The sequence below is a fragment of the Mytilus galloprovincialis genome, chromosome 7 (assembly GCF_965363235.1).
Source record: "Mytilus galloprovincialis chromosome 7, xbMytGall1.hap1.1, whole genome shotgun sequence".
NCBI lineage: Eukaryota > Metazoa > Mollusca > Bivalvia > Mytilida > Mytilidae > Mytilus > Mytilus galloprovincialis.
This window is the reverse complement of record NC_134844.1, coordinates 60,219,934-60,234,871: the sequence shown is the minus strand read 5'-3', so window position 1 is coordinate 60,234,871 and position 14,938 is coordinate 60,219,934. Positions and strand designations below refer to the sequence as shown.

The 14,938-nt window shown below is 32.6% G+C and overlaps 1 protein-coding gene across 2 annotated transcripts in view; it reads left to right on the top strand.

The window, feature by feature from the left end:
* The window catches only part of LOC143083402 (DNA polymerase delta catalytic subunit-like), a 32,374-nt gene that overhangs the window by 12,536 nt on the left and 4,900 nt on the right, over positions 1-14,938 (top strand). For both annotated transcript variants that reach the window (XM_076259654.1, XM_076259653.1), the window contains exons 11-23: positions 216-326; positions 814-1,005; positions 1,576-1,664; positions 2,610-2,726; positions 3,509-3,622; positions 4,360-4,507; positions 5,165-5,260; positions 6,267-6,404; positions 7,757-7,929; positions 9,262-9,414; positions 11,103-11,205; positions 11,693-11,825; positions 12,773-12,886. In XM_076259654.1, the coding sequence (XP_076115769.1) occupies positions 216-326; positions 814-1,005; positions 1,576-1,664; positions 2,610-2,726; positions 3,509-3,622; positions 4,360-4,507; positions 5,165-5,260; positions 6,267-6,404; positions 7,757-7,929; positions 9,262-9,414; positions 11,103-11,205; positions 11,693-11,825; positions 12,773-12,886 (1,681 nt within the window). The remainder of the gene's footprint in view (positions 1-215; positions 327-813; positions 1,006-1,575; positions 1,665-2,609; positions 2,727-3,508; positions 3,623-4,359; positions 4,508-5,164; positions 5,261-6,266; positions 6,405-7,756; positions 7,930-9,261; positions 9,415-11,102; positions 11,206-11,692; positions 11,826-12,772; positions 12,887-14,938) is intronic.

Below are 14,938 nucleotides of genomic sequence, written 5' to 3'. Positions count from 1 at the left end.
TGTCCGGGACGGGGGGGGGGGGGGGGGGGTCTTGGCAGTGCTTATTTGTGGTTATTTAAGAAATATTGCTTCAACATTTAAATGAAATATCCAATTTAAAATGTATTTATGGTGGATGTATGCATGGTGGGGTCAAATAAACAGTGCCTTCTTTAGAAATTAGAATTGAGTTTTTTACCTAAAGATCATATTTTAAAAGTTTGTTTTTTTTGCAGATTTTATTAAGAGATTACAAGTTGAGATCTTACACATTAAATGCAGTGTCATTCCATTTCTTACAAGAACAAAAAGAAGATGTACAGCATTCTATCATTACAGATTTACAGGTATCAAACATATCTGAATAAAATGATTGCACACACACAATAAAATGATTGCACACACACACACACAATGATAAACTTTATCAACAATCATCAAAAATATTGCACCAACAACATGCAAAGCTAGCAACCAAATTGTCAAAGAACAATCATTTTTGACGGAGATAGGTTTTATAATAGCACAATTACCTAATTTTACGAACTAAAAATTTACATACGAAATCATGTATCATTTGAACGAATAACAGTGGTAAGCATCTTGAGATGGAGAACCCTTTACCACAAGTAGAATACATGAAGGTAAAAATTGAAGAAATCCAGAGACAATGGGTTAATTTATTTTATATCTTCTTTTTAATGCAAATGATAGTTCATATTGTTAAAAATAATTGACAAGAAAAATTGGTAAAATTAAGTATTTAGAAAAAATATTGATATTTCTTTAATTTAAGAATAATCTTCTTTTAATCAATATGATTTTATACTACAGAATGGTACAGACCAGACCAGAAGACGTCTAGCAGTTTATTGTTTAAAAGATGCCATTTTACCATTACGTTTGCTGGGTAAACTAATGTGTGTCATAAACTATATGGAAATGGCAAGGGTAACTGGTGTGCCTCTTCCATACCTGCTGTCTCGAGGTCAACAGATTAAGGTTATTTCACAGTTACTAAGAAAGGTAATTGTGACTGGTATGGGTATCCTTTATACATTCTATATAAAAGAAAAAATATCAAAGGTAACAGTTGTGCCTCTTTAATACTATCTATTTTAAGTCAACAGTTCAAAGAAAACTTACATTATTTGCTCTGACATATTTATGAGATTTTGAATGTATAGTAGAAGAGAAAGGAAGAGGGGAATCCATCCATGACTCCAAATCCCTTCATGAACAAAAAAAAATTCAAAAAGTAAAGGAACAAGACTTTTATTGCTGCTCTTCATCCCAAAAATCAAAGATAGGACTTTATCATGTTTATGGAGCAGAACACTCTTACCGCTCTCCAAGTCGAAGATGAACCCTAGCACTGGTTTGAGCTCAGTTCTTTGTAAACTGTCAATCACAACCATGCCATAACTATAAATTGAAGAACAAAGTCATAGAGTAATATCCATGAAAAGATAAGGCAAGAAATTAAACATTTTGTGTCCAAAAGCAATTCAAAAATGTAAATTTAAAGAGGTCATCATAAGTCAGAGGTAATTTTATTGGCAACAATAATTGAAATGTTAACTTTTATTTTTTCAGGCAAAGGAACAAGATTTAGTGTTACCAACCCAAAGGGTTGATCCTGGTGACGAGTATGAAGGAGCAACAGTGATAGAACCAAATAAAGGGTAAGGGGAAATTATTTTCAAGGATGATTGGTGGCCGTTTAAGTCTAGATTCAAGTTAAATGCATATATATGTAGGACAATAACATGTTAATATGATGCCTGAGGGAGGTAGAACTCTAGTTTGCAAAAAACATCATTTTTTTCAACAGAGAAATAGTGGAAAGTATGTTATTAATCATATTGGCACCTAAGCACTGACTACTTATAAGCTTATAATACCCTCTGGATTTAAGTTATATATGAACTTTAATAGTTGCAACACGCAATTCTAGAATAACCTACATTAAGTATGCACTGGGATCAAAATTTGAGAGAGCATCAAAACAAGATGTCCTTAATTGAATGGACAAAACTGTTGGTCAACTGTGACTCGTTTAAAATAATTAAATGATTTTAAATCAGCACTGAGTATTGATGCAACAAAAAAAAGAATAATGAATCAGTGCTGAGTAAAAGATCAATGTGACGACAACACATATATACTCGGACTTCTCTTGAACTGAATTTTAATGTGCGTATTGTTATGCGTTTACTTTTCTACATTGGCTAGAGGTATAGGGGAGGGTTGAGATCTCACAAACATGTTTAACCCCGTCGTATTTTTGCGCCTGTCCCAAGTCAGGAGCCTCTGGCCTTTGTTAGTCTTGTATTATTTTAATTTTAGTTTCTTGTGTACAATTTGGAAATTAGTATGGCGTTCATTATCACTGAACTAGTATATATTTGTTTAGGGGCCAGTTGAAGGACGCCTCCGGGTGCGGGAATTTCTCGCTACATTGAAGACCTGTTGGTGACCTTCTGCTGTTGTTTTTTCTCTATGGTCGGGTTGTTGTCTCTTTGGCACATTCCCCATTTCCATTCTCAATTTTATACAATACAACAGAAAAAAAAAGATCTTTGTCTCTATTACATGTTTTAGAAATACTTGTAACCTTTTGTTTTCAGGTATTATAATATGCCAATAGCCACTTTAGATTTCTCATCGCTGTATCCCTCCATTATGATGGCTCACAATCTATGCTACACTACACTCCTCACCCAGAATACCATACAGAAAGAAGGGTAAATAGATATGCATGTATATGAAGAAATGTTATAAAATGTATAACTGAAGTTATTTAAAATGTTTCTATCAGATACTATAAATTCAGACAATTCTGTTTATATTTATTATTGGGAACTATTGGAAAAAAATTCAAGATTTATTATATCTATTTCTGGAATTGCTGCATATAAATTATGCTATCAAAGTTTGAAATTGCCAGTTTTAATTTTTACAAAATTTATCATATTAGAGAAGTTTCAAGTTTGACACGGGTGACAATTTTACATTGTCTAATAATTAAGAATGGTGTGTTCAGATATTACACTTGTGTGGGTACACTCAACTCCAATCTTAATTCACTAGGATTGTCAGTTTTCCTATCGCTGTCTGTGGTTTTCTCCGGGCACTCTGGCTTCCTCCACCAATAAAAACTGGCTGCCGTAAAATAGGCCAAAAGTGGTGCTAAAAAGTGGCAATAAAACACAAAAAATCCAACAAAATCAATCAATTCCCCTTTCATTCACTATAGATGCTGAGACTTCTAGTTTTCTGCAGATAGAAAGATTGAACTAGTTTTACAGTAGAGATAAACATGATAAAATTGCAGAAACATCCTCTCATAATATTGTTCTTTAAAAATAGGCCAAGATCCTGGACAAAAATATGCAAAATTGAAAATTGAAAAGGATTGGACATAGAATTTGTTGAATACAAATCCCACTAAAGTACAACATTTTACAGTTTCTTACTCAAAAATAGCAAATTCCTTATATCATTGTTTTGTTTTGGTATATTTCAGATTAACCCCAGATCAGTTCATCAAGACGCCCTCAGGAAATTTATTTATAAAATCTACAATGAGAAAAGGTTTATTGCCAGAAATCCTAGAACATTTGCTTGGTGCAAGAAAACAGTAAGATTTTACAATAGAATTTTTATTAGTAAAGACTGGAAAATTGGAATTATTAACAATTTAAAGCCAGTAGATTATTGTGTTGGTCTTTTTCCATTGAGGGAAGTTAATTTAACTTTTTGATGATATTCTTGTGTATTATACTCACATCTAAATTTTTTGAGTGAACTATTCATCACACTTGAGTAGACCACATAAATAGTAATATTTTAGTATTATTCATAATTGTTTTTCAACCGGAATGACTATCGTATTGTATAGATAGAGTCTATTTGTAAATATGAAAGAGAAGATGTAGTATGATAGCCAATGAGACAACTCTCCACAAGAGACCAAAAGACTCAGAATTAACAACTATAGGTAACCGTACACCCTTCAAAAATGAGCTAAACCTGTACCTTATAGTCAGCTATAAAAGGCCTTCAACAATGAGCAAAGCCCATAATGCTATAAAAGGCCCTGAAAAAAATCATTAAACAAAAGAAACATAATGTTTTTTAATTATGCTAGGCAGGGTGTTATAGGTAAAGGATAAAATTTTTGATAAGGGTAGTTATATATTTTCATTATAAAGTAAACTGGTAAATATACGATTTTGATCTGACAAGATTTTCTGTGTATTCTTTTTCATATTATTTCTTTTGCCAAAGTTTACTATCTTTAACAAAAATTGCAGACTAAGTTCATTAAGTATTAAAACAGAACCTCCTCTGTACAACTCATATTTATACATATAGAGCAAAATCAGATCTCAAGAAAGAAACTGACCCATTTAAAAAGCAGGTGTTAGATGGAAGACAGCTGGCTCTGAAGATCAGTGCTAACTCTGTGTATGGGTTTACAGGAGCTCAAGTAGGAAAACTACCTTGTCTGGAAATTTCACAGGTATGTTTTTATGCATTTTCTAAATTTCAAAATCTGCATCATTAAAAAAGAAGAGCAAAGACTGGTCCGCTCAGACATTAAGTGTCCAGGTATGGTGACATGTTTTCCTTTGCCAATTGCCTTATGGACCAGCCTGTTTAAAATTTAAATCAGCATGTTAGTCTAGTACAAAGCAGGGTCTATATTCATATTGGATTATGTTCACATCTTGAATATGTATTTAATTTACTACTGGACATTGAACAGCCATCCATCTTTGTTATGTTGTGTTGTGTTGTTGTCTCATTGACATATATTGTGGATTCATTATTATTCGTTGGATACCAATTTTCGTGGGTTTCGTGGAAACAGTTGAACCACGAATTCAAATATTCAACGAATACAAATTTTCTATAGGTTTTGTATTCAGAGTTGGCAAAACCACGAAATCAGATATCCACGAATCTGCAAGTTTACCTCAATCCATGAAAATTAATACCCACGAAAATAAATGAATCCACAGTACCCAACATTTGCTGTTCTTTTACAGTGCAATGAACATTTATGGCACTATCTCAACACCAGTCTTTTGCTTTGTATACTGATTATTAAGATATTGAATGTTTAGTCAGATTTTTAAACACATACCAGTTGAATTATGTAACTTATGTTTCACAGAGTGTCACAGCTTTTGGAAGGATGATGATAGAACAGACTAAATGTTATGTAGAAGAGACATACACAATCGCCAATGGTTACAAACATGATGCTAAGGTAAATACACAATCGCCAATGGTTACAAACATGATGCGTAGGTAAATACACAAACATATATGCATGATGCATAAGTTAACACCCCGTCACTTATGATTACAGTTATGATGCTAAGGTAAATAGACACACATCTGTAGTAATGCTTCAGTAAATACACAAACAACTGTGGTAGCAGTCTAGATTCTCAAGTAATAACAGTCACAAATGGTCATATTTATACCACTGAGATTTCCACAACATTTCTAGTGGTTACAATCATGATGCTGAAATAATTTCTTATGAATACACTTGACAAATCTGTTACATGATTGATCGTATAATTGGAGCAAAAAAATGTAGTACCTGGATGTATTTTTTAATAATTTAGTAATTTAGAAATTTTAATGAGAGTAAACCCATACCTTAAATCTAAAATGCTCTTAATCAAAAGGTTAGGAAACAGTTTTTGGGACCTTTATGATACCTGTTAGCGCATTTTGCTTGGGGAAAATTTAACCAGGTTGCCTTCTGTGTACATGAGAGTCTTTGATGAAAATTTCAGTGTCATGCCTTGTGCAAATTTTTCGCATACCACAAAATAATTTTTTCATGACATACTACTGAGATCACTCAGCCCCATAGGATCTAAATGCTGACTTGGAAAGTTTTCATTAGGCTACAATGCAAAAAATATGTGGTTAGAACAACCTTCAATGATAGACCTGAGCCTAAATATGTAATTCAGATCTAAAAATTCTTTGAAATCCTGCTCTTTTTTAAGCTAGTAAAATAATCAAAAATAACTTCTCAGTTCTGCATAATAGACATATTTACACTTGTATGCAAATTTGTCCGTCATTACCGTTCCCGTGAACTTTGACATCACAATTTATAATCATAATTAAAAAGTGATTGTTGCTTGACGTCCGAGGGTTATTATGAGCAGGTCAAAGGTCATTCGAGACAAAATTTAGCTGAATACCAAAAGTGTAGATACGTTTATTGATGTACATGTATAATATTGTAGGTTATTTATGGTGACACGGATTCTGTGATGTGTAAGTTTGGCGTGGAATCAGTGGAAGATGCCATGAAACTCGGTCAGGAAGCTGCAGAATTTATTTCTGAAAAGTTCGTCAAACCAATCAAATTGGAATTTGAAAAAGTGAGTTGAATTTCTAAATGATTAAACATAGCTAGCATATAAGGTAAAAAATAATTTTTCGATCTTATATAGAGGTAAAAGTTGTTAATCAGCTGTGATCAATGATTCACCTATAGAATCACTAACCTGAAGTGCTATACTAACGAATACATCAATTTCATTCGTACTAGCTGCCCTTTTATATTCAACATTGAATTACTTTAAAATACAAAAACACAGTTTGCTGCCAATTATACAGCTCATTTCTCTTTCCTTTAATAGAATTTCCAGTAGGGTTTGATAAATGTCATAAAGTACTATTGAAGTCAATGTTGGGGATATCTTAATCTTCTTATAAAGTGTGTGTTCTTCGGCTAGTAAATAGTGGCCTTTCAGTAGCTGTCCTGATAAGGAAAAATAATTAAGTTTCATTCTGCTTGATGACTTTAATATCTTTGGATCTCCTGCTCCATATCTTTTTTCACCTCATGTTGTATGAAGATACTTATATAGTGAACAGTTTCTTAAAATTATATGTGGGTCCAAGTTTTATGCATGTTTGAAAACCTATCACATTGCAATAATTTGATAGATTAACTGTAAACAGTATATAATCTTAAACTGAAATATAGCAGTTCCCAATAGGTCTAGTGCTATGCCTAAATCTGCAAAATTTGAGACAGATTGGCAATTAATGGGTTGTTTATCAGAATAAAAAAAAAAAGTGTTCAGACTAATTTATGATCAAATACCAAATATTCATGTTTGTTTGAATAAAATTGTCAACTAAGCTATTTAATGGGAGATACCTCAAACAGTATTTTTTATATATATAAAAGAATGATCGAGACATTTTCAATTTTTACTTGTAGCCAGAAGTCAAGGACGGTGACACCGATTTTTCTTGTTATGTTGTTCTTAAAGCATATTTTAAAACCTATCTTCTCATATTTTATTTCAATATTCTATCTCATTGATTTCTTTTTATTCACTAAAAAGTGTGTTTTCATGAACTATCTATGCAAATTTTGGCAATTTTTCACGTCTTTATAGCTTAGCAAAGTATCAGAAAATTCTGTCTGAGGAAATTACCAATAATCCGCATTAAACCATCAAGGAAATTTCTGAAATACAGTAAAATGTGGAGTGTTTCTTCAAAGGAACATTCTAATATGACCTTCTTTTGCTTTGAAAACAAACCCATGTTCAATTTCTAATAGAACATGGGTTGCATGTAATAAATGTCACAATTGATTATTTCCAAAAATTGGAAAATCAAGGAACAGCAATGCACCTGCTGCTCCATTTTCAATGCCTGTTTTTTTCTTGTTTTTCTGACCACCCTTACTGTAAATAGTGAATTGTATTTTCAGGTATATTTCCCATACTTATTAATCAATAAGAAAAGATATGCCGGTTTGTACTGGACGAATCCAGTCAAGTATGACAAGATGGATTGTAAAGGGATAGAAACAGTCAGGCGAGACAACAGTCCACTCGTAGCTAATCTGATCAACATGTGTTTACAGATGATCTTAATCGATAGGTAGGTTTATTATTTACAGATTATCTTAATAGACAGGTAGGCTTATTATTTAAGAATTGAACGCTTCTTTTTGTAACTTCATTAGGGTGTAAAGCATTGACCGAAGTACATTTTGTATGAAGCGCAAGAATACTTCCATTCTTCATTCTAAAAATGTTGACACGGTCAACGCTTTTACAACCCTATGAACTTACAAAAAGAAGCATTCAATACTTATAATTACATTTTTTTAGCTAGGATCATGAAAACACGATTTTTATCAAGTTTTTATTTAATTTACCTGTGCACTTTAATGTGGGACCTCATGTCATCATGAATGATATATTTTATTGTGTAATGAAGTTGATTAAGGAAGAACAATAACAATAACAATAATATTGTCCAGAGTAGAATTTTATATTGCACGAGCTTGCGAGTGCAATATATGTTCTACGAGGGACAATATTCCCCAATATTCATGCAATAACCCTTTTATTGTATAGCAATATAATAGTTGAAAGTAAAAATTGGTTTAAGCTAAGATTTAAACGTTGATGACGTCATGAATTTTGAAGATTTATTATTATACCCACGCTTTAAAAAAGGGGGGGTATACTGTTTTACCTCTGTCTGTCAGTCCGTCCGTCCATCAGTCCGTCCGTCCATCAGTCCGTCCATCAGTCCGTCCGTCCATCAGTCCGTCCATCAGTCCGTCCGTCAGTCAGTCCGTCCCATGAAACTTTCGTCACATTTTTCTCAGGAACTACACATCCACCCTTTCTGTAATTTGGTATCAACATTTATAAATGTCAGCCACACCGTGTGATGCGTTTTCAAATTCATCACTTGACAACTTCCTGTTTACCGAACACTTTTCTGATTTTACACATGATAGCCAAGTTGAAAATTTTCGTCACATTTTTCTCAGGAACTACAATACAAGGATTTCTGAAATTTGGTTTCAGGATTTATATAAGTCAGCTATACCGTGTGATGCGTTTTCAGATTCATCACTCGACATCTTCCTGTTTACCGAACACTTGCATATTTTTACACTATTAATATTATCCACTTGCGGCGGGGGTATCATCAGTGAGCAGTAGCTTGCAGTTTCACTTGTTGCACTAGTGCAATATTAGAATTTATTTCATGCTCACTTTTGGTTACTTTCTGTGGGAAATATTATATTGCTATACAATAATATAGAATAATGTATCATATAAACCAGTTTTGTTAAAAAAAACTTTATACTTGCATATATAAACATTTAACTTTATGTCACAGTACTGTTTTAAATCTTTCTATGTGGTCTACATGATAAAGTTTAACTATTTATTAATTTGTATTTTTAAGGGACCCTGATGGAGCTACTGAATATGCCAAGCAGACCATATCAGATTTACTGTGTAACCGTATAGACATATCACAGCTTGTCATAACCAAAGAATTGTCTAAAACTGATGATGAATATGTAGGAAAACAGGCCCATGTAGAATTAGCAAACAGGTACAATATTTGACCCAACATCTGGTTATAGTCTTAAATTCTCACCATTTATATTTAATTATGAATGGTTGTTATTATACCCCCGCTTTAAAAAAGGGGGGGTATACTGTTTTACCTCTGTCTGTCCGTCAGTCCGTCCGTCAGTCCGTCAGTCCGTCCTTCAGTCAGTCCGTCCCATGAAACTTTCGTCACATTTTTCTCAGGAACTACACATCCACCCTTTCTGTAATTTGGTATCAACATTTATATATGTCAGCCATACCGTGTGATGCATTTTCAGATTCATCACTTGACAACTTCCTGTTTACCGAACACTTGTATGATTTTACACATGATAGCCAAGTTGAAAATTTTCGTCACATTTTTCTCAGGAACTACAATACGAGGATTTCTGAAATTTGGTTTCAGGATTTATATAAGTCAGCTATACCGTGTGATGCGTTTTCAGATTCATCACTCGACAACTTCCTGTTTACCGAACACTATTAATATTATCCACTTGCGGCGGGGGTATCATCAGTGAGCAGTAGCTCGCAGTTTCACTTGTTTTTCATGCAAAAAAAACAATATATAGTTGTCCAATATTTGTTTATTAATTAACATTAGTAAGAATACTCAAGCTTTCTGATATTTGATTAAATAAGAAAATGTTTTGTACATGAATAATTATATGGGAGAGAATAAATGTTTTTAAAATTATGAAACAGGTTCAATGATGGATCAATCTCTTGCTAAAACTTTGATTTCCATTTGGATATTGTCACCTTTGGTGATCTAGAGTCGAATATTTTTACTAAGAGCGATTTATAATGACGTCCCTGTTCATGGAATGAGGGTATGCTGTAAAAACCTTTCAATCTGTTTTACCCTTTATAAATTTTTTAAATTGTCATTAGGTTTTGTATTGAGGAGTTATTTGATAATTGGTCTAGAACTAAAAAATTGTTGAGTTAAATTATGTAAGTAATTGTGAGATTTGCAAGGAAATGCGTTTTGTGTTTTATGATACATTGAATTAATATTAACGATTGTAGAGGGGCATTATGTTTTCTGGTCTGTGCGTCCGTCCGTCCGTTTGTCCTGCTTCAAGTTAAAGTTTTTGGTAAAGGTAGTTTTGGATGAAGTTAAAGTCAAATCAACTTCAAACTTAGTACACATGTTTCCTATGATATGATTTTTCTAAATTTAATGCCAAATTAGAGTTTTGTCTTCAATTTCACGGTCCATTGAACACAGAAATTGATAGTGCAAGTTTCAGGTTAAAATTTTCGGTCAAGGTAGTTTTTGATGAAGATGAAGTCTAATCAACTTGAAACCTACTATGCATGTTCCCTATGATATGAGATTTCTAATTTTAATGCCAAATTAGAGTTTTTACCCCAATTTCACGGTCCACTAAACATAGAAAATGATAGTGTGAGTGAGGCATCCATGTACTATGGACACATTCTTGTTTTAATGGGCTATACATGTACTTTGCACAACTATCAGTGCTGTTTCTTATTAATATTGGGATTTTATCACCTTTACCAGGCTTTGGAGTGTTTACATAAGAAAACAAAAAGAGAATAATGTTTTATAAAAATCTCCATTCTCATTACTTTTTATTTTTTATTCATTTCTGATCTGGTATATAATTATATATATTTGTGGAGGGTAGTTGTTAATAACATTCAGCACTATTGTAGGATAAAGAAAAGAGATCCAGGTAGTGCTCCACAGTTAGGAGACAGAGTACCATATGTAATAATAGCTGCTAGCAAGAAAACTCCTGCCTTCATGAAATCAGAGGTATCACCATTTGTTTATAGTTTTGGTACCATTTTCTTCAATTAGTAGGATAAGTTTGATAATATGTCTCTTCGTTAATCTTTCACACGGTAGCAAACAAAAATATCTGTTTTTAGAAAAGAAAATGTGAGGAAGTGCAATTTTAACTACTTCCAAAGTTGGAAGGCCAGAAAAAAGAATAGGTTTGTTTTCCCAAACCCTACTTACACAGAAAAAAACTGCCTACTCAAATTCTTTTATTGTCCTTATTTGAAGAAGTTTTTTTTTTAATCAGATAGGCATGAAGACTAATGAACATCTGATACTTCAATTTCTTTAAAAAAAGAAAATGCCTACCTATCTACCCACTGTCTCAACCTTGGGTAGGGTTTGGGCAAATTAAAATATTTTTAATTGTGGCTGAACTGTATTTATTTACATTATATCAAGAAAAATCTGAGATTAACCTTTGTATATATATATTTATATATTTATTTTTTTTATTTAGGATCCTATATATGTGTTAGAGAACAACATTCCTATAGACACATCATATTACCTAGATAATCAGTTATCTAAACCTTTACTCAGGATATTTGAACCAATCTTAGGAGAGAAGAAAGCAGAATCAGTACTTCTTAGTAAGTTGAGCTAATATGTATATCAGTATTCTCCCAAGACATTTCATATACCATCCTGGTAAAAAATGAAATTTGAAATACCATCTTGTTTCTTACAATTGTAGCATCTAAAAGGAAACTAAAGGAAAATTAATTCAGATAGCATCACATTACCACGATGCTAAAAGGCCCTGGGGAGAACACTGGTATATTTGAGATTATAAATAGGCAAAAACTACCTAACATATACAAATGTGACAGTTTCCTGTTCCATAGCTCATACCATAAGAATAATTTGTGTCATACAGTATCATTTGGTTGATTAACAAACTTATAGGAAAAACAGAAAAAACACGCCGGGTCATATATGACATGGTAAAAACAATACTTCATGTTATAGCACAACACGATGATAACTTTTGTTGTTGTATTTGTAATCACGCACCACTTTACATTTGCTTAAGGTGGTACCTAACACTACAGGGAGATAACTCTGTAAAATCAGCTAAACGTTTTATTTACGTTGCGTTGTTTAGGGAATAGTAGGCTTCTCAATGATCAAAATCAGCATTTGTCAAACTGCTATATAACCAGTGTATTTTTTCTGATAAATTGGTTGGTTCAAATTTTTTGAAATTTTTATATTTTTGTCAAGGGTTCAAAGTAAATATTTTGCCAAAATTTTATGAAAATTAAACAAGCCAAATTAATTTTAGTGAAGGTGTTGGGTTCCACCTTAAAAGTCGCATTCCAAGCCATATTGCAAGTGATGTACCTTGCGTATTCAACAGCTTATTTGAGCTAGCTAGATACAATACGGGTTATCACACACTTCTTTGCATATTTTAAGTCTCATTCCAAGTCATTTTGCAAAAGTTTGTCATAAAAAGAATTTTGTTTAAAAACTTAATTTACCAGTTGATATCAGCAAGTTGTAAACATCAGTGAAGGATTTACTTTTATTTTAGAGGGTGACCATACAAGAACAAAAACATTTGTGACATCTAAAGTCGGTGGACTTTCAGCGTTCACTAAGAAAAGAGAGACCTGTGTCGGTTGTAGAGCTGTTTTGGACAGAGAAGGTAAAATTGGATAACATATGGTTGCTTGCAGTGCATGGATATGTCAAATAACAGGTTTTCTGCATTCTGTGGATTAATTTTATTTTTTTGGGTACAGTAGACTCCACCTAATCGGATATCGGTTAATCGAATATATCGGCTATTGTAATATTATTTCAAAACACTGAACCATTCCCGATACATTTCAGTCAAAATACATCGGATAATCGAATATCGGTTATTAGAATATATCGGCTAATTGGATAGGAATATTCATGGAAAATGTGTGAAAACCATGTACAATCGAATATTTTGAAATAATTTCATATTTTTTTTGACAGGAAATGAAGCCGGAAGTTACGCCATTACGAAGTTTAAGAAAACTTTAGTACAGAAATGTTTCATTTTATTAATAAAAACGATCTTTCATAGTCAAATAAAACATATTTTTTCTTATTGTCTTGTTTATTTTATGAATTTGATATTATATTCTGCCCAAGATGTGTTTGTTATGTGTTTATCCAAATGTGATCGTTATCACTATACAAATCCTTGCAAACAATGACACGACAGAAATGATAAACTGTGCGTGATGTTCATCAATGTTTATTAAATATGAATGAAATGTACCTCTTTCTCAACAATTTATTAAAATATTTATAGAAGTCCCGTGTAAAAACAAGGAATCGTATGTCAATAGCATGTCCCAGGTGAAATAGAATTATGTAACTTGTACACACGTGCGCCATTTTCCTAATTTACATAATATTCAGCCTTTTATTTTGAACCACGACAGATAAGATAGAAAAGCAAAATTAATTTTACTCATCTTGATGCCCAATTTTATAATCATAAACATAGTTGTATTACTTGAAATTGGAAATGGGTTTCATAAATAAAAAACTGTTGAAAATTAGATCCGAGTACGATTACAGTTAGAAGTTTATAGTCGGCATGAATTTGCTATTAATAGAATTTACCTGTGGCCTACTTCCGAGAATTCATAGCTATTTTTAGCTTTAACCTGTTTTAACACACAAATGAAACAAATCACGCAAAAACAACAAGTCACATTATTTAAATGGTACATATTTTATTCAGATAATCAACACATAATTAATAATTAATAATCAATAGACTGACAGATAAACAAAATACATTATGATCAACTGATCGATCTGTTACCCAATCAACCGAATTATCCGAACTTGTACCTGAAAAAACAATGAGATTAGTTACAAATTTCCATTAATAAAGCAGCTATAATAGCTATTGGTATCTTAAGGTTGTGTCTGTCAATTTTGAAAAAAAATTGGAGGAATATACGTTCATCGGCTAATTGAATATATCGGACAATCGGATATTTTTAGCTGACATTTTGGGTATCCGATTGGCCGGAGTCTACTGTACTTATTTTTGTTGATTGTGGAAAACTTGCCTTTTCGTGAATATGTGATTTTGTAGCTTTGCTAAAGTCTGCATACACCACGATAGAAGTTTGTTTTGAGTTGAACATATAAATTTGTGGTTCACCTGTGCCCATGAAAACCATTAAAATTGGTATCCATTGAATATTATTATACCTTACGTATATTTCAAACAATTCTACTGGATGAAACGTAATCACGTGACATGGAATAATTCAGTTAATTTTCATTCAGTTGCAAGGAAGGACGAATAACCCTAAAGAATTTACACCAGCGGTGAATAACCCTATTATTCACCGGTGAATAACCTTTTGAGTTTGTTTATTTGTACTTGAGTTACCTCCCATAAAAATGATGTCACAAACGTAAATAAACAAAATGGCAGCGTTCACGTTACACTGGAAGCCCATCGAGAGACGAGGAAATGCGGCATTGGACATAAATAGAGCTGAGAGTGGCAGCAGCCGATGATGTCTCTTATAAAGGGTCCTTTTCAGGGCCATCAATATTTTACAAAAAGATTCTACTTTTGTTGTATATTCGAGAAAATCGAACACAAATGTATTTTCAAACGTCAGTCTGTGTATTATGTTAAAAATATAGACTAGTAAGTGTTCGAAATGCACTTCCACTGTTAGTTCGGTAT